Raw genomic sequence first — 25,852 nt, forward strand, 5'->3', positions numbered from 1 at the left:
TCTCCACTGTTCCCTTCACCAACATGCCCATTGAAATCTGCTCCAACCACCACTTTCCATCCCTTGGGTACACTGTTCATCACTTCATCCAACTCACTCCAAAAATCTTCTTTCTCACCCATTACACACCCAATTTGCAGTGCATACGCACCATCAACATTCATCATCACACCTCCAATTTCCAGCTTCATAATCATTACTCTGCCTGACACTCTTTTCACCTCCAAAACACTCTTGACATACTGTTCCTTCAGAATAACTCCTACCCCATTTCTCCTCCCATCCACACCATGATAGAACAATTTTAATCCACCTCCGATCCACCTGGCCTTACTCCCCTTCCATTTAGTCTCTTGCACGCACAACATATCAACCTTCCTTCTCGCCATCATATCTACTAACTCTCTCCCTTTACCAGTCATACTTCCAACATTCAAAGTTCCTACCCTCAGTTCCACTCTCTTTACTTTCCTCCTGTCCTCCTGCCTCTGGACACATCTTCCCCCCTCTTCTTCTCCTTCTTCTTCGGACAACAGTAGCCCAATTTCCGCCAGCACCCCGATGGCTAACAGTACTGGTGGCGGTCGTTGTTAACTCCGGGCTCGACCGATCCGGTATGGAAATTTGTATTGTTGTCTGCATTTTGATTTGGCAAAATTTTACACCGGATGCCCTTCCTGACGTAACCCTCCCCATTTATCCGGGCTTGGGACTGGCACGAAGAAACACACTGCATACTAGAACGTTTTTCCAAACCCATGTCTACGGTTTGTTGGGCATCTTCTGTGCAAGTCCACCGAATGAGTAGTCATCTGAGGCTGTTTTTTTTTTTAAAACATACTTAATACAATATTATATAAGCATAGTTTTTGAATTGAGTGTACAATCATTGTTATCACTCGTCCGTAGATGGCACAAAGCAGGAGCAAATATCAGACAATTAAAATTGACGGCACAAAAACACATACGCAGTATTATTAGAGTGTCAAACATTATATATTTGGCAAAGCAAATCAAATAACTAACTTCATATGCAAAGAACCCTTCCCAGAATGACATGGTACAATAATGCAATACTTCTGCAAACAACCACCATACACAGTAAAGAACCATAAAGTGCCATTAAAGAACCAGTATTTATAAGAGTGTATAGTTTATAACACTGGAGGTGGCTGCACACAAGTCGTGCATTTTCACTTGGCTAATAACACTTATTATGGTTATCAGCTGCTACCCACTTTCAAAAAATACTAGAGATTTATAAAATAACTGCTTTTCAGAGCACACAGCATTTTTTCGTCTCTCACTCCAAGCACGATGCAACCAAGCAAAGCCCTGAAAGTATTTAATTCTGAATACACCTACTCAAAGAGCACTGCACAAAGTACTGAGCATTGTCAAATAATTTGATGCTAACTTGACATTTCCAACATTAAGTTATTTGCATAAAATCTACATGACACATTTATCTCTATCAATAACTGGTAAAAGATATTTTTACCAGCTCAGTTCACTTACAGTAAGTCTAAACTGAGAAATTAATGTGGACAAGAATGTTTCTCTGATTTTCTGATTCTGCCAGGGAAAATAGTTCTGTTAACAAAAACAAAAAAACAACAAAAAAATCATTGTAATCCATCAAATGATGCTATAAAACACAAAAGCTGACACTTATTCCCACCACTCCTAAACTGACAAAAGCAAAGGATCTTCTTATATGATATGCTACCGTGGCTGTCCGTTTGTCTGTCCTGGATTTTAAATCACCGGTAGCTTGCAAACCGTTGAACTATTGACCTGAAATTTGGCGCACATAAACAACGTCACCTCTACTGTCCACTTTTGGGGTGATGATTGACCTCCAATGTCAAAGGTCAACCCAGGAAGGTCAAGGTCAAAAATCAAATAACCTGCAGCCTGAAATTTGGTACACATATACTACAATGAAACTCTGCACTACAGCTTTATATTAAAAACAAAGAGTTTGGGAATTATTACTCTTTTTATTTTTATTTTATTTTATTATTGAATCAACTCTCAGCAGCAGGCAGCAGGGCGGCCGTGCGACGGATGCGTGCAGGCACAGAGTAAGTATGGTCAAGTCAAGTGTATTCACTGCATGTTATTGTGCAGTACGCCGTTAATGTTATTATTATATTTTTTTTTTCTTTTATACTGACAGATCATAACAAATGTGATATTTATAATGTCATTTTACATTGTCCTTTAAGGTCCTGAACCATTATATATTTTTTGCTCTTCCTAATGGAGAGATGCACAATAAAGAATAGTGATCTGTGGTAACAGATCAAAAATTCTACTAGCTTCCTGAATGTCTGACACACAATAAACTTTGATTTGGTGTACAATGATGTGATCTCTTTCTGTTAAAGTGCACTTGTTACTACATACGTATGAGAATTTATTTGCTATTTTGTCTTATTACTGTAAGAAAATAAAGTGTATGCACAGTAGATGGGGTTTAATATAATTATTTCTGAAAACTGATTATAATTCAGATTATCTTTTCTGGTAGTTACTATAATCAGCAATCATGGACAAATATATTTTTTTTTACCAAGGATATGAGTATTATAATGCCCCCGAAGTTACTTCCAAATGTCCTGTGAAGTTAAAAACAGGAATAAAAGTGGGCACTCATTTTTGCCCAGAATTATGATGTATCCTGTCCCGTACTGCATATGCCCCTTTTTCCGTTTTAAGTCACTGCCACCAGACAGGCTTTGTGCGTCACCAGCGCAGACGATTGGCTCGCGGTAGCTGCGAGGCAGCTGCAGTTGGCTTTGTTTTATAATTTCTTTCAGTCGCTCTTTATGCCTGCGGTTTGTTGAGTACCTTCCGTGCGAGTCCATCGAAAGATTAGTCATCTGAGGCATGCGGGATTTTAATTTTTTAAGTCATACTTAATATGAGCGTAGCTTTTGAGTTGAGGTGCATGATGTTGAGTTTGTCACTTGTCTGAAGATGGCACGAATATCAGTTAATTAAAATTAACGGCACTAAAACACACAGTAAAGTGTCAAATGCTAGTTCATATATTTGGCAAAACAAATCAAAAGTAAATCAAAATTAAACTGACGGAATGTAAGTATAATTTTTGGAAGACAACAAAACAAAAAAAATAACATTTTCATGGATTTCATGTTTTTCACACTTTTTCATATTATTTTGAGTTTTTTTTGTTGAGTTTTTATCCTTAGGAAAGCTTGATTGATTGCTTCATTCAAAAGCCGTTATTGGTTAGTATGCGATCGTGCATAGCTGGAGACTGTGATTATTTCAAAAGCTGCTAAATGTGAAAGATCCGTAGGGCCTCGGTTCAGGATAAAAGGCAGCCCGATGAAAGATTTTAGCTGAGGGTTAACCGTTTTAGTGCTTGGGTCACCCTAGTCTCATATGGTTCCAGTCTCTTTTACGTAACGGTTAAATATTGTAGCGTCCCTGACAGGTTGAAGTCTTTTTTTGAGCGACTGTAAGGTCCAATTGAGGGAGGGCGGAGTACAGCACAGAAGACTGACAGCGGGGTATTGATTGAAGTGGTAAGGGGGGGGGGTGTTGGGGGGAGGGACCCGGATTGGGAGGAGGGGTTGGAGAGGGTGCTAGAAGGGTGTGTTTGGGGTTACGAAGTTGGCATTCTTTTTCTTGATTGTGCAAGTAAAAGCTTTTGTGAGACTTTAATACGTTTGTCTGTTTTTTTTTTTAATTTTCTCTTTTCGAGCCTGACGCGGAGGTTGCTACAGTATGTAACAGTGCACGGGAGTAGTTTTCTATTACGAAGAAAAAGAAAGAAAGAAAGGCTATATGAGGAAACAGCAGAAGTTGTCACAGATTCACACACCTATCTCGTCACGTTGTCTGCGCGGCTCAGACAGACACACGAGCGGTAAGACAGCGCAGTGCTGCGCATCAGTCTCACTCGTGTAGAGAGAGGAAGCGGGCGATAATTGGAGTTTCTGCTTCTCAGAATTGCGCTAGTGACTGTGACAACAATTGGAGAGACTTCCTTGGAACTACACAGGCTAAGGAACTGCAAATGGCGTTTCCTTACATATTAATGTTTTTACCGAGTAAGTAAACTTTTTAACCGTTCAGTAAAAGGTTGTGGTTTTTTGGACTTACCTACAGCGTAAGACGGAATCGCACCTGCGTGTCTCACTGTCTGGCTGTCGAGATAAATCAATTGGATCGATTCTTTGTGATATGTAAAATATTGATTGCATTCGCCTCGATTATCCATTTATATCAAATATCGTGTCTTTATTGATTACTGAATGAATATATACAGTACTGCGGTGGGTTGGCACCCTGCCCAGGATTGGTTCCTGCCTTGTGCCCTGTGTTGGCTGGGATTGGCTCCAGCAGACCCCCGTGACCCTGTGTTTGGATTCAGCGGGTTGGAAAATGGATGGATGGATATATACAGTACAAACATTTTAGTCATTCATCATTGAAATGTTCTTGAAAATTGTTACCTTTACAATGACTTGTAAAGCGCAGGACATGTGCATTTTATATACGTGTAGTTTTGTTATTATGGCTAGATGTCCAGAAGCCATGTATGCAAGATAAAACATGGAATTAGTTTTTATGACTGTGGATAGAATCAGTCGCTGAATCCGTTGGTGAGAGTGTGAGTGGTCCTGTATAGTTAGCCAAAAGTGAGTAGTTTGAAAAGCTATTGTGCAAGATGTCTGAGGTTTTTCATAAGACGGCACGCCTTTCTAAAGTGTTTTATACATTCTCAACAGAAGACGGCTGATTTCAGGTAATATCTTTGAAAGATGTCGCCGAAGACATCAGCTAATAGGCTGCTAAAGGTTTTCAGCAATCAAACTGAAGTTCCATCTACAGATACCTTATGAATAATAACTTGTTTTATTAAAATCCTCTGTACATTATGCTCACAAATGGAATAGGATGAATCATGTTATTCTGAAGGCAATTTAATGGTGGGCTACTTGTTATCACAGTCAACGCAGGCATAGGGGGCATTAAGTTCATCAGGACTCAAGATGAAAGAACATAAGCATCTCAAACAAAGCCGAAGTCTGCATGAATCGTTAGTGCTGCTATAGTTGGTTCAAGATTTATCCTCCAACTAAGATATTGCGACTTTAATTGCTTTCCTGAGCTAGTACCATCATTTGTTTTCACAGTCCCAAAATGCATGAATGAAATTACTGATGTCACCAACAATAAAGTTTCTTATTAGGAAATCTACAGTACATATTCTTTTTATAGGCACATAGTCATCCACTATTTTTTGGTGAATCCCATTACACTGTTTACATACAGATCTGATGGGGGGGGGTTGGGGGCCTGTGCTTATAACACATTGCCACACCCATCACACAACGAACCACCTGAATTGGGATCCAAGTGCAATGGGTGACACCTCAGCACCACACTGGAACATGGTGAGGTTTTTTACGGTGGCTGGAGTGCCAATCCTGCCATCAACCCCCAGGTTTTCCCTAAATTGGAGGACCCACTTGCATGGCTGGATGCAGATTAACGTCATGTCCAGGATGAAGCAATTGCAGTTTAAGGGCTTTGCTCAAGGGCCCAATGGAGTAGAGTCACTTCTGGCATTTATGACATTTATAGCAGATCCCTAGCCTCAGAGCCACCACTCCACCTGATCTGATGAGAGGTCTTTAAATATTTCCCAATTCATATGTAGGGTCAAAGGAGGGATGTTGCCCCCTCAACTGAATGGTTTCACCCCCTCTGTTTTAAACAAAAGGATTTTAAAACAATTTCACATATGGTACTTAGCGGGTGCTACGTGAATTAAGCACAACATGATTGTTCACTTGTCCAATTCAAATAGACTCCACTTCCATTGTGTATTTCAAACGCTGCAATAAGGAATAAAGGCCGCAACTTTCATAGTTTTGGAACTGTCTTTTGTGGTAATTTCTCAATGTACGATTACAATATCAGTGGTTACAATTGATTTTGCATTATTTTGAGTTTTCATTGTTTAGTTAAGTGAAATGAGCTTCAGTTCACAAATTAATATTTCAATTACAGCTCGTTGCCATGTTAATTTTGCATTAGTATTTAAAAATACTGTAGTGACCCTGGACGGTGAGGTAACATGCAGGGGGCAGAGCCAAGAGTGTGGGAGTGGCATAAAAGGATCTGAGCTGAGCAGATCAATGGGCTGGACTGGAAAAGAATGAAAGGATGGATAGCACGGTGTCAAAAGATCACAGAGACGTTTCATTACTTTACCAGGCATCTCCTAAAGCTGACAGAGTGAGTTAGTAAACATCCTTATTAAAAAAGAGCCAATAAATGGTCCTTCCAAAGGCCCTTAACTGCTGCTTGTGTGTGTGTGAGTGTGAGTCCTTCCTCCACCTCCTGATATCTAAGTTTGTTACAATATGTTGAATTTGTTAGGCTGGTGGCACATTACCTAGCTTCTAGCTCAGGGGTCGGCAACCCGCGGCTCTGGAGCCGCATGCGGCTCTTCAGCCTCCTTGTAATGGCTCCTTTTGGCCTTGACAAAAAAAACAAAAAACATGAAAATGAATAACGGCAATTTCTTAATTTAATTTGTATATAATATATGTAATATATATAATGTTTATTTACTACTACTACTGTTATACACTTTAACATCTAATTTTTATTTTTATTTATAATTTGTCAACTAAAATATGCGTCACATCTACGTCTATAGCCCTCGCCTTTACCTGCAGGTGGCTTCTGGAGTGTGCGACCCCTGCACTAACCATGAATAAATCCCAAAAATGAAAAATCCCAGAAGAGAACAGAGAGTTTAATTCTGCGTGGACAGAAGCATTTGCCTTCACCGCCAACGACGCTGGCTTACCGGTGTGCTTAATATGTGGCGATAAATTATCGAACAACAAAAAATGTAACGTTGAAAGACATTTTCGAAACAAGCCCTCAGCATTCACTGAAAAATACCCAAGTGAAGATGAGCGAAAGAGAGCAATTTCGGAACTGCAACGGAAAGCTGAACAGAGCAAACATACTTTCAAAAAGTGGATCACTTCTCCACAATCAACTACAGCTGCTAGTTTTGTGGCAGCTCAAGAGATCGTAAGGAGGGGTAAGCCGTTCACAGACGGAGAATACATGAAAGAATCGTTCATAAAAATATCAGAGCATCTATTCTCTGACTTTAAATGTTTTGGTGTTTGAGCGCATGATGACAGTGTTTGCCAGAGATGTACAGAAAGGTACACTCTCTCACTTCCCCTCCCTGAGAGAGTTCAAAGCAGTGAACATTCACATAAATTGTGATTATTTCCACCGTACAATTATTGCAATGCAAGCTGCATTTAGAGAAAGATTCAGTGAGTTCAGAAAGAAAAAAAACACTCTCCTTCCCTGGACATCGACCCATCCCTGCTGAACACATCCGCATTCACAGGAGTAAGTAAGCCCGATCTAGAAATTGAACTGGCCGCATAGCGGATAAAGATTTATGGGTGTCCAAGTTCAAATGCCTGACAGCGGATCTTGAAGAAGTCGCCCGTCAGAAGGCTACTCTCGCTAAAGAGCACAAATGGACTGATATTGAAAACCTCCCCAAACCCGACAAACTTGTTTTCAATACATGGAGTGCCATTCCCGAAACATATATGAACATGAAAAAATATGCATTTGGAGTCCTGTCCATCTTTGGCTCAACATACTTATGTGAGCAAGTTTTCTCAAGAATGAACTTCATAAAGTCCAAATATCTCTCCCACCTCACACATGAGCCTGCAGTCCTGTGTGAAGGTCAAAGTCACATCGTATAGCCCCGACATAGAACAACAACAACATTTATTTATATAGCACATTTTCATACAAAAAGTAGCTCAAAGTGCTAGAGATGATCTGCAGCGAACTTCAGAAACAAAAGTCACATTAAACAGGTGAGAACAATAGCATTTAATAGGCTAATATTTAAAAAAAAAAAAAAAAAAACACATTTATTTCGGACCCGGAGCTGATGTAGGTTTTTTTGTATGTTCAGGTGCTTCAGTTGATTGCTGGCTGAGAGGGAAACCTGAAGAGGATGAGAGCACACTGAAATGGAATTTTATGTTTACTTTTTTAAAGCTGCTAAGCTACAGCTAAATGTTTTATTTATATTAAAGTGGGCTACTTTTTATTTTAATTTTATACAGGTATAGGAAGGACTCAAATAGGCCTGCAGAGTTCAGTTAAATTTATTTCAAAGTAGGCCTACACATGCACACTGCACTTCTGTTTGTTGTATTCCGTGGTTGTAACATGTAAAATCTAAAAAAAGATTAAAACTTTTAAAAGTTTATAAGCTGTGTTATGTTTTGCGGCTCCAGACTATTTTTCTTTGGAGGAAGAGGGAGCAAAATGGCTCTTTTGATAGTGAAGGTTGCAGACCCCTGTTCCAGCTGAACAGCATGTTAAACCTAACAACTGAAGCGTCAGATTTCACGACTAGTAACTGCATTGGATCCTATGACTGCCTCGTGACTACTCAGCATAGTTTTAAATTTCCAAAGTAATGAGAGTTTGCTGCATTCTGGCAACCTGTTAATGTGCTGCCTGACAGCTCCAGTTCTCGTAAGAATACTTTCCAGGTATGGCAACGTCATACATGATCTCAGTCCTTTGTTTCACTTTATCACCATTCTGTTATTGTATAACAAGCACAAGACATTGGGCAGTTGAGTCTCTGTGGTCTTTGTGTGATATGAAATGCTAATTTTTCTCTCGTCCTTGTGGCAATGTTATTTGCATTGTACTTCTAGTTGAGCTCCCATTCGTTGTCAGGCCCTGCACACACAAGAGCCCACTCATATAACTTAAGACAAAATGAAACCTGTCTCTGTAGATGTCACACTACACGTCTGGTGGTTATGGGACAGCACTGCAACAGCCCACGACTTACCAAGGTTATGGAAATGAGGGCTACAACTCAAAATCACTGGAAAAGTCCTGTAGTATGCTGGGGGTCTTAAAGGAATACTCCATCCAAAAATGATATTTTTACGTTCTCGTATACAAAGCTTAGGGAAAGTATTCTAATCGTCCAAAAAATTCAATGTCGAGATTTTGATGAATCTCGATGTTTTAGACCTCCCTGAGTGCGAAAATACCAAAATTTGGTATGGGTCTGGTAAATAGTACAATTTAAGAAACATGAATTATATTATTTTTATTTTATTGACTAAATGAATTCTGCAGTTTACTTGTTTAATTTACAATTAATGGTTACAGTTGTTGACGAGTTTTTTTTTTTTATTTATATTTCAGCTCTGTATCCAGTGGACGGTTTTAACATTGATACAAAGGTTTTCAAAACATATTCATTATCTGGAAATCAATCTGGACAAACAGTTCTTCAGTATAAGAATGGGTAAGATTTGTTTCAGAAGAAATATAATGTTTCAACATTTTCAGTATTAGTCTCAAATTATAGTACTCAAGAATTTACTTTGCAATATCCCTTACATTTTCTCCTACAGAGAACATATAACATATGGCAAAAGTGCATTTTTTCTTTGGATTTTCATTGATCAGAAAGGGAAGATTTGCAAATGACTTTTGTTTTAACAACAGTTAGTCAGTTTTAGTTTGGTCATTTTGGTTTGTCTTGATGCCTCCAGACCTTACAAGCTAATAATTAAACTCATTCTTGTTAAACCGATATGTGGAGAGATAAGACATTCCACTATGAGAAACTGGTGCTAATTAAAGGCTGGATTCCTGCCTTGTGTGTGAATCTGTTGGATTAGACTCCACTAACTCACAGACCTGAACTTGGATAAACAGCTACAGGAACTAGATACCGTATATACTCACATATAAGTCGGGTCTTGAAACCTGAAAAATCGATCATAAAATCAGACCCTGACTTATACGCCCGTTCAAAAATGCGACACTTAATTTTTTACATCTTCTTGCTTCCTCCAATCTCACATCAGTTTTTCAGACACATTTTTTTGCTGCAGCAGCACAGTTACCAATTTCTTTCGCCACTTCAATGACTTATAATTTAAAACCAGCTTCATATTTTCTTCTGATCGAACACTCCAGTATAGATAAGGGATGCTCTTATGATAAAGGTGTATGAGGGTATGAGATACAAAAAACACAAAACAGTGCAAACGTCACTTCAGAATAGTTCGGGTATTACCGTGTGGTCACATAGGCAGTGGGCAGTGTGCTCCGTGGTTACTCTCTCAGGTGGGCGTTAGCATATCATAATCTCTTGGACCAATAGCGTGAGTTTTCCACATTCAACTTATATGACCAACATTATAAAATACCAGAAATTATATGGTAAAATCAGGCCCCAACTTATCCGCGGGAGAACTTAAATATAAGTATATACGGTAAATGAAGAGATGAAAGATTCTATCAATCTGTACTTTTTGAATTTTCAAACTTCTTTTCACTTATTTAGATGATGACATTGTGTCAATTAATTTTGTTGTGCTTTCCCTTAGGGTTTTGATTGCTTCCCCAATGAACAACAATGCACATGAAGTGATATGGCAATGCCAGATTAATCAACAAAAATGTGCACCTCTGGCACTTGAGGGTAAGATTCTTTTTCACATTTTATCCTCACAGTATATTAAACTCAATGGTAAATTCCACTTTTAGGCTACATTTTACTAGTTTTCAGTCAGTTCCAGTATCAAATTCATCAAGATATGCGTTCATTTCTATTGTTGTTTGAGGTTGAGCACTGTTCACGGTTGAGCTATGGTAGGTTGAGATATATACATTATCAAGATAAACACAAAGTATTGTGTATTATTACATATTTCATCCATTTTTCCATTATCAGATCCTCTTAATCCATTTGAGGTTCACAGGAGTTAGAATTTGTGTTTGTGGCCTAATCTGCAAGGCTGAAACCATCCCTGGACTTTTGTTTGATTGGTGAAGCAGTTTCAGTTGTTTTTAGGTAGACTTTCCTGCTTTGCATTCTCTGCTACCTACTCAGATGGCCTGCTTCCACAGAAGTAAGAGTCCTCAGTGTCATTTTGTACCCACCATCTTACAGTATTATAATCTCTAATTGATCCTTTAAACCTGAAAATGACCAAAATTTCAGACATGTGAAAACAAATGTGTAGTGAGTTAAAGAAATCACTGTGCTGCAGATTTGAATGTGCTACTTGGTAAAATCCCATTCACTTACAAAGAACTTTTGTATTTGTTTATTCTACTATCTTATCCACTCTCATTTTTAAATACCTTTGATAGATAGATAGATAGATACTTTGTTTGTCCCCAAGGGGAGATTAAAATTTTACATAAGCTCCAAAAATATTGTTGCCTGCACGTTTTCAATCCAAAATATTAAGATGTGCAGAAATTAACAAAACAAATTACTTTAAATTAAAAAAATGAAGCCATGATAGTTAAATTACTAAGTAACTTGTATTAATCTATTTGAATTTTTTTATGTGGCTAAGCAGTCTGAAGTAACATTATTATAGTAAATGCGTAATCCACAGTATTTTTCAATTAAGGAAATGAATTACCATTATCAAGATGAAAATGAAGTGTTTTTTAATTGAAAATGTAGTACTTGTTAAGTAGATCTGTTGGGTAACTTCATTATAATTAAGGCTCATACCAGCATGGTTTGTTGTGTTGTTTATTCCTTTTTTTGACACCTTTGAAACTGTTATGAGTTAAGCTGCTCATAGGTGTGCTTTATATTCTGCAGTTTTGGATCAAAATACTTTCTTATACTACATGGGTGAGAATAATTTTACTCTGTGCAAACAAGGAAGAAGAAATTGCCTAATGAACTTATCAGTTTGCCTTTATGAATATTATTTTTTGCAGCAGAAATTGCAATAAACCAATTGTTTTAAACACATCAAAACATATAATAAAGAAAGCAAAAGTTCAAACATTAGAAACTTGATTCTTAGTATGTAGACAATTCCTTATACTGTCTTGTCCAATCTGATTTGGTCTTTGTTACAGAAGATGAAAAAGGAAGCTCAGTGGAACCCATCCTATCAGCCTCTAAAAACGGGAAGGCAGAACAGTTCTTTGTGAGTGTCATTTTTCTTACCTTTTCTGGCCTTTTTTAGGACATAGCTTGGTCTTCAATACGCTGTTTCTCAGAATCTTCCACAAGTATAGGATTTTTTAAACCTTTTTTTTACAAAAAAAAAAAAAAATTGAGTAGACTTCAGTGCAATTGGAGAACTGCTTGCATTATTTTTAATGGAGAAAAGACTGATTAGGTACTTGTTAGTATGAAGCATTCACAGGTCTTATACCAAATATGTAATATCAAGAGAAATGTGTCTCAGTTAAGACAGCTCATAGCACTCCAATGTGATGTTATTTTAGTAGGTCACATTACAGAGATGAATAAACACTTTACGGATGCTTTGCAAATATTAGTAACACTAGAAGAAGACTTTGTTAAGGTTTTGTTACGTGAAAGTAAATGAGTAATCGATGCATTTTAGCAGTACCTAAACTAAAGTGTTTCCAAGACTTCCTAGTTCATGGCATAAGCTGATCACACAGTTGTCTTCAGACCAGAATGCCACTCAACACCTCTGCTGCTTACTAAAGCAACGGTCTACTTACCACACGGCTTATTTTCAAAGGCGTCCTTTCTTGCCTCTTACCCCTGTTTGGAGTATGGCAGTCACCCAAATTAGGTGCTTTTAACACTATGCCTTGGCTTAACCAAACAATATAAACTTACTATTGCAGTAAATAAAATTAATAAAACACAGTAAAACTAATAGTAGCAGAAGTGGCAAATGTATTTATAAGAGTTTTTTACGGATACTTTCTGGAAGAATACAAATGATAATGAAGATGATTATCTTCAAGCCTGGAGGTATAGCTGCTTAAAAGGTTTCTTCAGTGCACAGAGGACTTTTATCTTGCCAATTTGAGTGAGAATTCAAAATATATTGCAGTTTGCACTATCAGTTAAACAGTAAAATGTATGACTAAATGTTTCTACAGGTAAAACTGTAGCTTGCTTGAGCACTTATCAACAGTGGTAGTTGATCAGTCTTAGTTTTTATGGCAGTCCCTCTGAGAACTAAAATTCGCAATTTGAATTTTGTTTATTTTAAGTATTTGCCATCCATTTTCTATACCATTTAATCCTTAGCTCATTATCGTAGTTTTGAACAGTTACTATGTTTTTGATCACCATACAAACATTGCATATTTTGATATTAACTATATAAGCTATTTTCATAATTCTGTCTTAACTATTAGAGAGTAGGCCTATAAACTTGAGACTCATTTTCCCTGTTTATTTAAGTTTTCATTATAAATCAGTTACTTAAAATTAACACAAAAAAAAAATCACAGACTCTTGCATTTTTCCTATACTGACTGGTCTTGATGAATGATTTAAAATAGAAAAATAATAATGTATAAAAAGGGTACAGTTGGGTCGTAAGACAGGTTTGACCTGCTGATCCAATTATGAAATGGAAAATTTTGGTATATCAGTATATTATTAACATCATATTCAACTAAATTATTTTGTACCATAAAGCCAAAGACAGTTTATTTATATTTTAGCTCAGGATTATTGTTAGCCTTAGATAATTTATCAACATATTCAAGATGCTGTACATTTACTCCATATAGTTAATCTTTATCAGTCCTTCTACCTCACCAAACTTTCAGATTCATACGGGTGCCAGATATGACCATCTAGTATCATCGTTATTTTTTAATCTGAGCTTTTCATAATTTTGACTTGATCACTCCTCTTGCCATTCAAGACACCCATTATAAAATGACAGTATATCTTCTTCTCATTCTTAGTTTGTTCAGTTCTTTTGATAATCTGGCAGTATGCATAATTAATTTGTCAAATTCTTCTCTTCTTGTTTTAAATCTTGTTTGTGTTCAGTCCATTTTCACTCCATTGCTACCTAGCTGGTATGATTAAATATCTGCGCACTGACCACCGTAGTGTCTCTTAAAGACATTGTTACATTCAAGTACTGTTGTATGTTTACAAGCATTAAGGCTTCTCTTTCTTCAACGTTCTTCCTTCCAGTATATTTTCGCTCCAGATGAGCATTTATCATAATAAACATATTCCAGGGTGGCATGGTGGCACAGTGGTAGTGCTGCTGCCTCGCAATAAGGAGACCTCTGGTTCGCTTTCCGGTCCTCCCTGCGTGGAGTTTGCATGTTCTCTCCGTGTCTGTGTGGGTTTCCTCTGGGTGGTCTGGTTTCCTCCCACAGTCCAAAAACATGCAGGTTAGGTGCATTGGTGATTCTAAATTGTCTCTAGTGTGTGCTTGGTGTGTGTGTGTGTGTGTGTGTGTGCCCTGCGGTGGGCTAGCACCCTACCTGGAGTTTGTTCCTGCCTTGCGCCCTGTGCTGGCTTGGATTGGCTCCAGCAGACCCCCGTGACCCTGTGTTTGGATATAGTGGGTTGGAAAATGAGTGACTGACATATTCCAGCACTGTTCAATTATTCCTCCCTAATCCTCTACAAAATATCATTCTCAACTTAGATCTCTTTCTTTGGTGCAGTAAATGATCCTCCATTAAACATGACACTTTGAAAGGACGGGTGTTCTTGCCAAACTTGGAATTATTTCTGCATGTTTGCCCTTCAGCTGATTTGGAGTTGGTTGGACCTTTGCTTATCAATCAATCTTCCTATAGTTTTTCATTGAACTTAGTATCATCTCACCCAGATCTCCTTTGTTCTCCTTTTTATTTCCTTGAAATTGAAGTTTCATGTTTAAATCTAGACCCTTAACTGAATTTGTACCTCAGTGGTGTCACATATTTGATGTCCAGTTTGACATAAGTACAGCTCTCATCTTCTATAATGTCACACTTACTATTGATGGAAACACATTCCTTACTTCCCCTTGGGAATGTCGAGGTATTTTGACACTTACTGACTTTTATGATGTTTCATTTGTGTAGAATGTTCTAATTACTGAGGTCCACTTCTAACTTGTTTTTCAATTTTTATCAATTCTCTGCTTTGTTTCCAACCTCTTTGTATTTTTTTAGGTTTGCTATCACCCATCAAAATTTTAATTGGTGTCTATGTCTATATAGAATTAGATTTGCAGTGTGACCTCCCCTCTTCTCCTCCATTTTTTTAAACGTAATCTTAAATAACATTTGGTATTAGAAAAGGCTCTTTTTAATTCAAGGCATCCGCTCAATTTCTAAACTGAACTAATTCTGAAAGCCTGAGGGCTTATTTGGAAATTTTTCTGTTAATATAATTCTGTTCTTATTTTTTGTCTCTAGGTTTGTCAGCAACACAAGAGACGTAAAAAAATCAATGAAAATATCAATGGTATTTGCACAATTCTTTGGGATGACTTTAAAAAGAAACAGAAAGTGGTACCTGAACCTCTAGGTACTGATGAATTTCAATCAGTTAATTTTGATCAGTTAAATATCTGAACAAAAATAGCATAATATTTTTGCTTTGTTATAATAATTTTTTATCTATATATGTTCAATTATTGCATGACATGAAAATAATACATTTAGTAAGTGCAGTGTGTTTTAATACAAAGTGCGCACATTGCAGTGTATATTACTTGTTTTTAGTTAAATAAGAGGATTAAACAAGCCTGTATAATGCAAGTATATCTATCTTTTTTGGTAGCTTATATGTATTTATTTGTCAAATGTCTGTTTCATTACACATAGTCATTGTTAAAATAATTAAAAATGTAGAAAGTGAAAGTACCATTTCCAGATATTAAACAATGTTGCTACTTATATCAAACACAACAAACCGAAAAGGACATTTCAGTTTCCAGCAATACAGTGCCAGTGAGATTAGATGAATAAGTCATAATTATATCCATTGTTCTGTTATCTAATTTGTTTACTATTTTTTTTCTTTGCATGGCTTAATGTACTGTATAACTGACCTGGGGTCCGTTTTTCAAAAGCTTCATAACACTAAAAACGTTGTTATTTCGTACTTAAGGTTAGTCATTAATTAAAGAGTGTTTTCCGAAACACTTCAGAACTAAAGCAATACTTAATCATAAATCATCATTTATAAATTAACGAGATATGTGAACCCATTTGTTATTTTTTCGTTAATCTTTATTTGGACTTCATACTTGTCTGCAATTCACAGAGAAACAGAGTTCATCCTAAATGAAACACAAAAAATACTCTGAATCTCATATATGGACAACATAATTATAATAATAACCAGTAACAGCGGACTGCAAGATAACATGCAGTGAATACACTTGACTTGAGCATTCATAGTTTTCATCCTCTTTCTCTGAACGTTTAGCATTCATTTTCTCAGAGGTTGATGTACTTGCTGCTTCCTGAGCAGCTCTTCTTTTCTCCACCATAGCAGCCCGCTTCTTCTCTTCTTCCGTTAGGCATCTTTTTGAGTTAAAACCTATTAAGTCAGTGTTTGTGTTGCAATTACTTAGTACGTTTTTCTTTTTTTTTTAATTTTATTGATTTTATTGTAATCATTCCATACACATAGATAATTTTTTTACAAAAGTACATTTTTCTTAATTTTTCACTTAAGCTGGCACTTAAGTGTTCAGTCTTCCTGAAGAATGATTTAAGATATGAAGAGGTAGGGGAAGTGACGGCGAAGGTGGTAGAGATGAGAACAGCTCCCGTACACATGCGCCGCATGGCCGCCCTGCTACCCGCTGTTGAGAGTTGTTTCTACAATAAAATTAAATTAAAACAGTAATAAAAATCATCACTCCAAAAGCAAACAGTAGAGGTCACGTAGTATATGTGTACCAAATTTCAGGTCAATAGGTCAAGTGGTTTGCGAGCTACAGGTGATTTTAAATCCTAGACAGACAAACGGACAGCCACGGTAGCATCTCTCTATTATAAAAGAAAATCCTGTGGGATGGAATGACTAGGAGACGATACATGATCATCATGGAAGACAAATAAAAGACCTGTGATACGAAAGAGAATGGCCATGGAGCGTCTCGCAGGGATACAGAACATGAGATTCTTGCAAGACATGAAGAAAGAGATTTAACCACGCCCCGGGCCAGAAGTAAAGGACAATTATTGTCTTTACAACGTCACGCGAGATAAGGCAGTGAGCCATCATTTAAAACAAGTCCACAGACATCTAACCAAGCAGTTGTTGGATTGCTTTTGGCAGACACACAGCATGTGCTCCCAGCTCTTAAAACAACGACTTGTGACAAGCAGAACAGGCAGCTCGTCAGCAGCAGAAAAACAGCTGATGATCCGATGGCATATCCTTAGCGTGCGTTCAGCCAGCTGCCCCCCCCCCCCCCCCCCTTCACAACGCGAGCAGCGTTATACATCTTGCGAGAAAGAGATGTAACCATGCACAGGGCCGGAAATAAAGGACAAGTATTGTTTTTACAAACGTTTTTAACATAAAAGTGAAAATAATGCATATGTAACAATTCCCATGAAAATAACAATCTCTTTAAATTGTAAATCCGTAGCACGCACAGATCATGTGCTCTCACCACATATAAAGCGTATAAGGACAATACGTTCTAGATGAAACAACGCAATGATGAAAGAGCAGCGCGGAGAAAATAGACCCAAAAGCGTTGGAGAGAAAAAAAGGCAGATAAGAGATTATGAAAGCAGTGGAATTCGAAAGGCTCAAACAAACGATGGCACGATACACATGCACAGAAAGGTACAGAATATGAAAGCAGTACAATTCGAAAGTATTGTAGCATCCCAGCCAGGTTGAAGCCTTTTTTGTTTTAAGTGACTGATAGGTCCGATTGAGGGGGGTGGAATACAGCACAGAAGACTGATAGCGGGGTACTGATTGATACGGTAAGGGGGAGGCGAGACCCGGAGGAGGAGGGGTTGGAGAGGGTGCTAGACAGTCGTGTTTGGGGTTACGAAGTCGGCGATTGTTCAAGCAAAACTTTTGTGACGCTTTATTACGTCAGTCGCTACAGTATCAAAAAAAAGATAGTAAAGATCGCATTAGCGCAAACAAAAGGTAATTAATCATCAGAACCAGGTGTAATTGAAAAAATAGCAGGACAAATCGAGGTCAGAAGTAAAAGGCGAAGAGTAGAAAACAAAGTCTTTTCGCCTTCGCATCATTCAATGCACAAAACGTGCATTTACACAATAATGGACCATATGCTATAAGAATCTGTGGTCCCACAACAGTTAAAGCAACGACAAGTTTAATTTCAAAGAATACACAGTTCGGTCAGGTGTATATTTATGATGACGGAGAAGCGATGCAAATTTTAACAGGCGACAAGAAAGGTGATATATCCAGTATATTCCGCGAATAACATTAGACACCAAAGGAGATTGTGATATGCCATTCGTATTAAAATGTTTACAGTTTACCGTGAGAATAGCTTTTGCTATGACAATTAACAAATCACAGGGACAACCATTAGAAAAAGTCGGATTATTTATTAGAGAAACAGAAACAATATTCACTCACGGGCAGTTATACGTTGCATTGTCACAATGTGTCTCCAAAAAATATTGTTTTTAATGAAGCTTTAAAGTAAAAGTGCAAATAATGAAATTGAAACAATTTCAAAGAAAAAAAAAATTTTAAATTGTATGTTCGATTAACCAAACACAGGGGTTGGACGAAGCAAGCAGGGGGCGAAGCCCCCTAGTATTATATAAGAAGACAATAATAATACACTGCCTTGCATGACACTAAAATTAGTTTTCACTCCATTACAGGAATACCGCATTGAAGGTGCAGTGAATAGAACGCTCATCCATATTCACAATCTCAGTCTCTTGAATCCCAAATGTATCTGTTGATTGGAGTTCTTGGTGTTAAATATCCAGGCAACCAATCATCAGGAACTTTTACAGACTTTGAAGCCAAGCAGCCTGGGTGGACAAATGATGATTATATCCAGTCCAACTCTGTAGTGTACTAGATGGCAAAGGATGGTGCGTTTGCTGGTGACTGGTTACTTGGCGACAGTGGGTATCCTTTTCACGAATACCTTGCAACTCCAGTGTTGAATCACCAAACTGGTAGTGATGTGCAAATCAATTCTTTTTAGTGATTTGATTCATTTCATTCAGTTCACCAAAATGATTTGAATCTTTGAATCACTGATTCATTCACTTCAAAAAAACAACAAGCTACATTGTTTAAAATCTACAAACCTGTAACTGTAATAACCACCAAACAATATAAACAATATAAAAAGTCAGCAACAAAATAAATAATTCACACATAATATTAATTAAATAAGCAAACCTTTTCATAGCCTAGATATCGAAAGAAACGTAACATGTGAGTGCTTACATCTTTTATGACTAAATAAAATTGATTTCAGTTTTGGATTAATCTCCTGCAATTTCCTTCTTCTATATCCCATACTGTACTTTCTGATCCAATCTCCCAAAAATATATAATCAGTGAACTGAACCGAGATTTAGTGTAGTGTAGCGAGTCTTTTGTCTGCAGTTTGTTGCTCTGTTTAGTACTTGAACTGATTCTTTCGGTGAACTAGTTCAGTATTGCTCTTGTTTGCAGTTTGTGAACGAACTTGCAATGGTTCTCCAGATCAGTAGGGGTATACTGGTTCATTCAATCAGTCAGTGTACTGAGACAGTTATAGTCACTCAGTCACAGTGAACCGATCAATGGGAGGTGCTTGATGTCATCATGACCGCTTTGCTGAAACAGTTTACTAACAGGCTGTTTTCTGACGACAGTAGCCATTTAAGTGTAGTTAAGATGATAGCTCTGGACTGTCGAGGAATGCAATATAAAACGTAGCATGCACTGTGAATGCCTCGAAAAGATTTGTTCTTTAATGTCATTGTACCAGTACGTTCATTCATGTTCAAGACAAGCACAGAAGAACTAGTTAGTTTATTCATTGCACATCACTGGTGGCTGGGAAGAGCTGTAATGCTGCACACCAACGCACACACATACTATTGCAGGGTGCACTCTGGGCAGGAGGAAGATGCAGTCCCAGGTTCAGTACAAGATCTCGGGGGCTTCCACAAGCCTTGGAAAAACAACACTTCTTCATTTTGTGTCAATTCTTATATAAGTTGTTTTAACTCCTCTGATGTGAAGTGTTGCTTTTATTCCCCAGTCACAGCCTGCCATTTTTATTTTTTGCAAAGAAGCCACATCATGTTTTCCACCCATCCATCCATTTTCCAACCCGCTGAATCCGAACACAGGGTCACGGGGGTCTGCTGGAGCCAATCCCAGCCAACACAGGGCACAAGGCAGGAACCAATCCCGGGCAGGGTACCAACCCACCGCAGGACACACACAAACACACCCACACACCAAGCACACACTAGGGCCAATTTAGAATCGCCAATCCACCTAACCTGCATGTCTTTGGACTGTAGGAGGAAACCGGAGCGCCCGGAGGAAACCCACGCAGACACAGGGAGAACATGCAAACTCCATGCAGGGAGGACCTGGGAAGCAAACCCAGGTCCCCAGGTCTCCCAACTGTGAGGCAGCAGCGCTACCCACTGCGCCACCGTGCCGCCCCATCATGTTTTTACATTAAATTAATTTTAGCCATTAGTTGAAATTTTAATTTCTTTGTGTTGTTCTTTTTTGCGTGTTAATTGATGTTTCCATTGTTTTTTTCTTTTTACATTTGCACTTGTTCAGTGCCAGCGGTTGGCTGGCGCCCTGCCCGCGGTTTGTTCCTGCCTTGCACCTGTGCTGGCTGGGATTGGCTCCAGCAGACCCCCGTGACCCTGTGTTAGGATATAGCAGGTTGGCCAATGACTGATGACTGACTGACTGACATGTCCAATGTGACAGTATAATATATATTTGACAATTAAAATACGTTGGATCGATGTTCCTGTTATCAACAGTCTGCCCAACAAAGAAGTACTTTAAACTCATTCGTTTAAAAATTGAATAATGAAGGGTTTTTTTTGAAACACTCATAAAACTCACTCCTTCTTTACCATGTCATTCGTTATCTTGTTCGTTACTCATTAAGATTGATCATTTTGGGGAGAAACGCACCTTTGTTCAGTTGGGTGTATTGATTTTATTAGTCTTAGTGTTTGGTTGAATTCTTTATTAAAAATTATTATTCACAGATACATATTAACAAATTTATATAATTAACCTTAATGATTATTATATGAAAGTACAAGAACATACACTGTGGTGTACTAAAGGAAAGTGCAGCTTAAATATTTTCATTAAAAAAACTGGATCACAGTACATTTTTTGATATAAGCATTTCACACTCTTTAACAAATACATGATACTAATTTATGTATTTTTGCTGACATTAAGGTGATTAAAACAAAAAACTCACTTAAAGCAAGCACTTAAAGAGTGATCTTTGAAAAAAAATAAACTGTCGGTAAAAACAAAGTATTAAGATATATAAAATATAGACTAAATGATTTTCTGTATTTTTATTTCTATGTAGTTGTGGAGCTTCAGAACAAAAATACGAACAATAATAACAACAAAGACATTGCAGGTGCAAGCGGATTTATATCTGATAAAGGTAAATAAATTTCAACTACTTTCTAAAGCATCTATAAAAAGATTACAAAGTGGCCTTAACATGAATCATGCTACATTGCTGTGTTTTTTTATCTCTTTTTAACTCAATTTCTTTTGCAGTAGTAAAATGCAATATTTAACACCATAGACAGTCTTTGGGTAATGATTACAAGTTGAAGGACCAAATCTAAGGTCTTGTAAATTTAAGACTATTCTTCGTTTAGTACAAATTCTGATTTCCAGCCACTGTTTTTCTCATTTTTGTTCATTTTTTAAGGGAGTGTTTGATTTGGATTTCCAGTTTTTAGCAGAGATCTGTTTCATAAAGAAGAAATTGAAACCAATTATGTTATAGAGTTGAAAGCAACATGGATCACACAGCTTGATGTGGCATGAATACCTGATTGTTATTTTATTGTAGCTCACAATATTACAAGACGTACAATTGAAAAACATAAAGAAATTAATTGTGTTTTCAGAACCCTATATGTATGATATGCGTATCATTTTTCTGATCTTTTATGAATGATGCTTATTATTGAATGCTCCTTTTATTTCAGGAACTTTCTTCATTGACTGAGTGAATATATAAGACGATTAAAAATGCCAGATGTTTTCTTTTTAATTTTAAAAGCAAAACACAACAAGATGCATTTACAAGTTTAGAATAGTTCTTTGTTTCTTTATCATTGGCAAAATGCACAGTTCAAAATCATAATTCCCATTCTGGCATATGTAAAATTAATTTTCATGTTTTTGTAACATAACACACTGTAACATTGCCTAAACTGCTTAATGTAATTCAGGGCCATAGGCTCACAGGTGCAATTTGGAATTTCCCAGTAATCTAACCAGCACATTTTTAGGAGGAAAATGGCCACAGCTCTAGAAACCAAAAATGTACATTGGGAGTCCGTACAAAGTATTTTTTATTGAACTAAATATTTACAGAGGAAACTGCACTGAAGAGGCAGCAGTTCATCACAGGACCCCCATTTCTTTCACATTTTTTGTTGTGCTCTCCTAGTACATTTAAACTTCCTCTTTTGTAAAATTTGACCTTGTACCTGCATTGCAGTGATATATGAATATGTGGCTTGAGGTTCAATTTGAGGTTGTGAAAAATAACGCCACATCTTGGAGTTGTGATAATTTTTTACTGTTGAATTACAGTGTCCATTAGCAAGATAATGTAATGGTGGATGACATAGTAGAGAGTCCTGTGAATCATTTTGCCTTCCCTTGTGTTAATTTCTAAGAGGCATATCAAGAGCTGTGTAAGAACTGAGGGTTTAGAGTGAGTGGGTTAAAGAGTGTGTCAGTGCTGAGATGCATCATTTTTTAAACTGTTAGGTGATGCAGTTTTCATTTCAGACTAAAATCAAGATGCTATTAAAATTCACATTGCCAGCATTATCCACACTGAAGTCTCAAAATGTTTTTCATTTGCTGCACCACTATAGTTTTGCTAGGCAGAAAAAAAGTTTTATATATTTTTAGTCTAATTTAGTAAGAAATGATTTCTCTGTGAGAGTTTCAAGAAAGTAATAGTAAATCTCACCTCCATATTCCATTTCTAGTGTACTTGAATAATGCAGGAGTTTCTCTAAATCAGATGTTGTATGGCAACCCAAGTAGTTTTTGTTCACATAGACTAGTGGTTCCCAACCTTTTCTATGCCCCCCTAGAAAATGTTTGATTGATTTATGTTTGCACCCCCTACAACAGTAATATCCATCCATCCATCCATTATCCAACCAGCTATATCCTAACTACAGGGTCATGGGGGTCTGCTGGAGCCAATCCCAGCCAACACAGGGTGCAACAACAGTAATATCACATTTGAAAATTAAGAAGTCAAATTTCTAATTTTTGAACCACAAATTGAATCACATAGAGTGCTGCAGGAGAACAAACCAAACTCAAAAAATAAGATTTTAACTCGATGCATAAAATTTAAATATAAATAAATTTACCTTTATAAATCTCAATAATCTTGTAAATGTGTCCCCTGTAAAGCTTATATCCAGGGATTGGGGCATCCCGCAAAGTATCAGTTGTCGTCATAAGTCGTAAATGTAATGTCTGTATCAGCGGCTGAAACAAAGTTTGTTACTGTTAAAGACTAAAAAACACAACAGAAGAGGTGAAGGTTGATTTTTATGGATGTATGCATGACAGTTTACAGACTGGATTCTCATTTTGTCCTCCTCTGATTTATCCTGGTTTGTATTATCATGTAATATGTCTTGTCATCAGCAATTGTTTTATCTTTTTGTTTGCCACGTAAATCGCTTCACAGTGGTGTCAGCAGAGAAATGTCCTTTACTGAAAAAGTTAGGTTGATTACCTAAGATCTCTATGAATATGTTTTGTGTAAGAGTGAAAGTTTTACAATATTTTTTTTTTTTTTTTCTCCCAGTTGATGAAATAGAAATCAGAGGAAATATCAACAACAACAACAACAATAATAATAATAAAGAAAACAAGCCTAAAGATGATGATGATGATGATGAAGGTTGGTTAAAATATTTTCAAATGATTAGATGGAGTTAAAGTTTTGATTTGAACTTTCTAAGTTCTCTATTATTACTGAATAACCATGTAGTATTTGACACCAACTATTTTATCATTTTACAATTTCTATGATTTTCTTCATAAGGTTAGAAGAGTGAGCACAATCAACACAGCCATTCCTCATTAGTGCTCCATGGATCACCTACACTCACAAGGAGTATAAAAGGTCTGAATAGGAAAGGAAAAGTAGAAGAAGGGATTTTTAGCACTTATCAGTGTATTATTTACTACTACACACAAAACTGGGTATTAACAAAGGTGTCCAGTCCTGTGAAAAAGTAAGTACACCCCATCAAAATTGTGGACTTTTCCAACATATTTGAACAGGTAAACATTAGATCTTCATGCTAACAGTACCTACAGAAAGAAGGTGATATACTTGAATAAAAACACAATGAAATTTACTTTTTAAAAAATCTATTCAACAAAAATATCAATATATGCAGTGGTCTACTGGGGAAAAACTAAGTACACCCTGTGACCTTAGAAGCTCGTATTGCCCCCTTTAGCAGAAATGACTTAGTGTAGGTGTTTTGCATAACTTCAGCTGCAAGATGTTTATGGCTTTTCTTGCTTTTGAAACTTGCCTGTTTCATATCCTCCCCAACATTTCAATAGGACTCATATTGTATCTAGCCTATAACCTTTAAATTCTTTTTTTAGCCATTTCTTGGTAGAGTTTCTAGTGTGCCTTGAATCCTTATCATTTTGAAAGTCCATTTCTGGTTAAAGTTCATCTTTCAGACTCACATTCTCCAAAAACACACTTTGATATGATGCAGAATTTATAGTTGATTTGATGACTGCAAACTCCCCAAACAGAACATTTTCATGACTGTGCAGTAGAACCTTGGAACACGAATGTCATTTGATTTTTTTTTTTTTACCCCAACCTCTAACAAAAACTCAGAACACGAACATCCAGCTAAAACTTGTACGGATCAAGGTGCGGCCATGAGGAGCTGAGACAAAGCCTACATACTGTATGCTGTATATGCCTGTGACTCAGCCTCAGTATCGCCATAGATCTCCTGTTGTAAAGATGTGCTGAAACTGTGTTCTCTGTGAACGTATTATTTATTTACCATGGCCCCAAGAAAGTTAGCAGTGAGAGTAGCAAAGTAAAGAGGAAGCTCATACTTGTTACAATTGAGCTAAAAAATTAAATTCTGTAATAATGAAACAAGAAAGTAGTTCATGTGTGTTGACTCTTGCCGAAGAGTAAGGGATAGACAAGTCAACGACAAGCACATTTTTGAAAAATAAAGACGCAATTAAATTATATTGCAGTTAAATTGTCATTTCTATTTGTTATATGTGTTTATATCTTCTGTGCATTGATTTCAGTGGTTTTAAAATGATTTTTATTGTAGTTATGTACATATATAGGTATAAATAAGCAGTCATTTTGAGGGTCTGGAAAAGATCAATCCCATTTACATTATTCCTTATGGAGAAATTCGATTCAAAACTCGACCAAACTGAAACTCAACCAGCCTTATGGAATGGATTGTTTATTTTCCGAGGTACCACTGTTACTTCACAGACGGTATGAGGTTCTTCTCCTGAAATGCTGTCTTCAGTTTGCATCAGCCTTGTTGACTGTTTCTGTGGCTAAAAAACTCTTTAAATTATCTGCCCAGAGCACATTGTTCCAGAAGGCCTAGTCTTTGTCGATATGTACATTGCCAAAGTGGAGTCTTGATTTAATGTTCTTTTTGGACAGCAAGGACATTTTCCTGGCACACCTTCCATGCA

General features: G+C 37.1%; 1 protein-coding gene across 1 annotated transcript in view; it reads left to right on the forward strand.

Annotated features, from left to right (window-relative positions):
• Nucleotides 1–3,811: 3,811 nt before the first annotated feature.
• The window catches only part of itgae.2 (integrin, alpha E, tandem duplicate 2), a 120,785-nt gene continuing 98,744 nt past the window's right edge, over nucleotides 3,812–25,852 (forward strand). Inside the window, exons 1-7 of the mRNA XM_028807184.2 lie at nucleotides 3,812–4,088; nucleotides 9,289–9,391; nucleotides 10,485–10,579; nucleotides 11,989–12,059; nucleotides 15,286–15,397; nucleotides 21,438–21,518; nucleotides 23,940–24,035. Of these exons, the coding sequence (XP_028663017.2) occupies nucleotides 4,055–4,088; nucleotides 9,289–9,391; nucleotides 10,485–10,579; nucleotides 11,989–12,059; nucleotides 15,286–15,397; nucleotides 21,438–21,518; nucleotides 23,940–24,035 (592 nt within the window). The 5' untranslated portion in view covers nucleotides 3,812–4,054. The remainder of the gene's footprint in view (nucleotides 4,089–9,288; nucleotides 9,392–10,484; nucleotides 10,580–11,988; nucleotides 12,060–15,285; nucleotides 15,398–21,437; nucleotides 21,519–23,939; nucleotides 24,036–25,852) is intronic.

The sequence above is a fragment of the Erpetoichthys calabaricus genome, chromosome 8 (assembly GCF_900747795.2).
Source record: "Erpetoichthys calabaricus chromosome 8, fErpCal1.3, whole genome shotgun sequence".
Taxonomy (NCBI): Eukaryota; Metazoa; Chordata; class Cladistia; order Polypteriformes; family Polypteridae; genus Erpetoichthys; species Erpetoichthys calabaricus.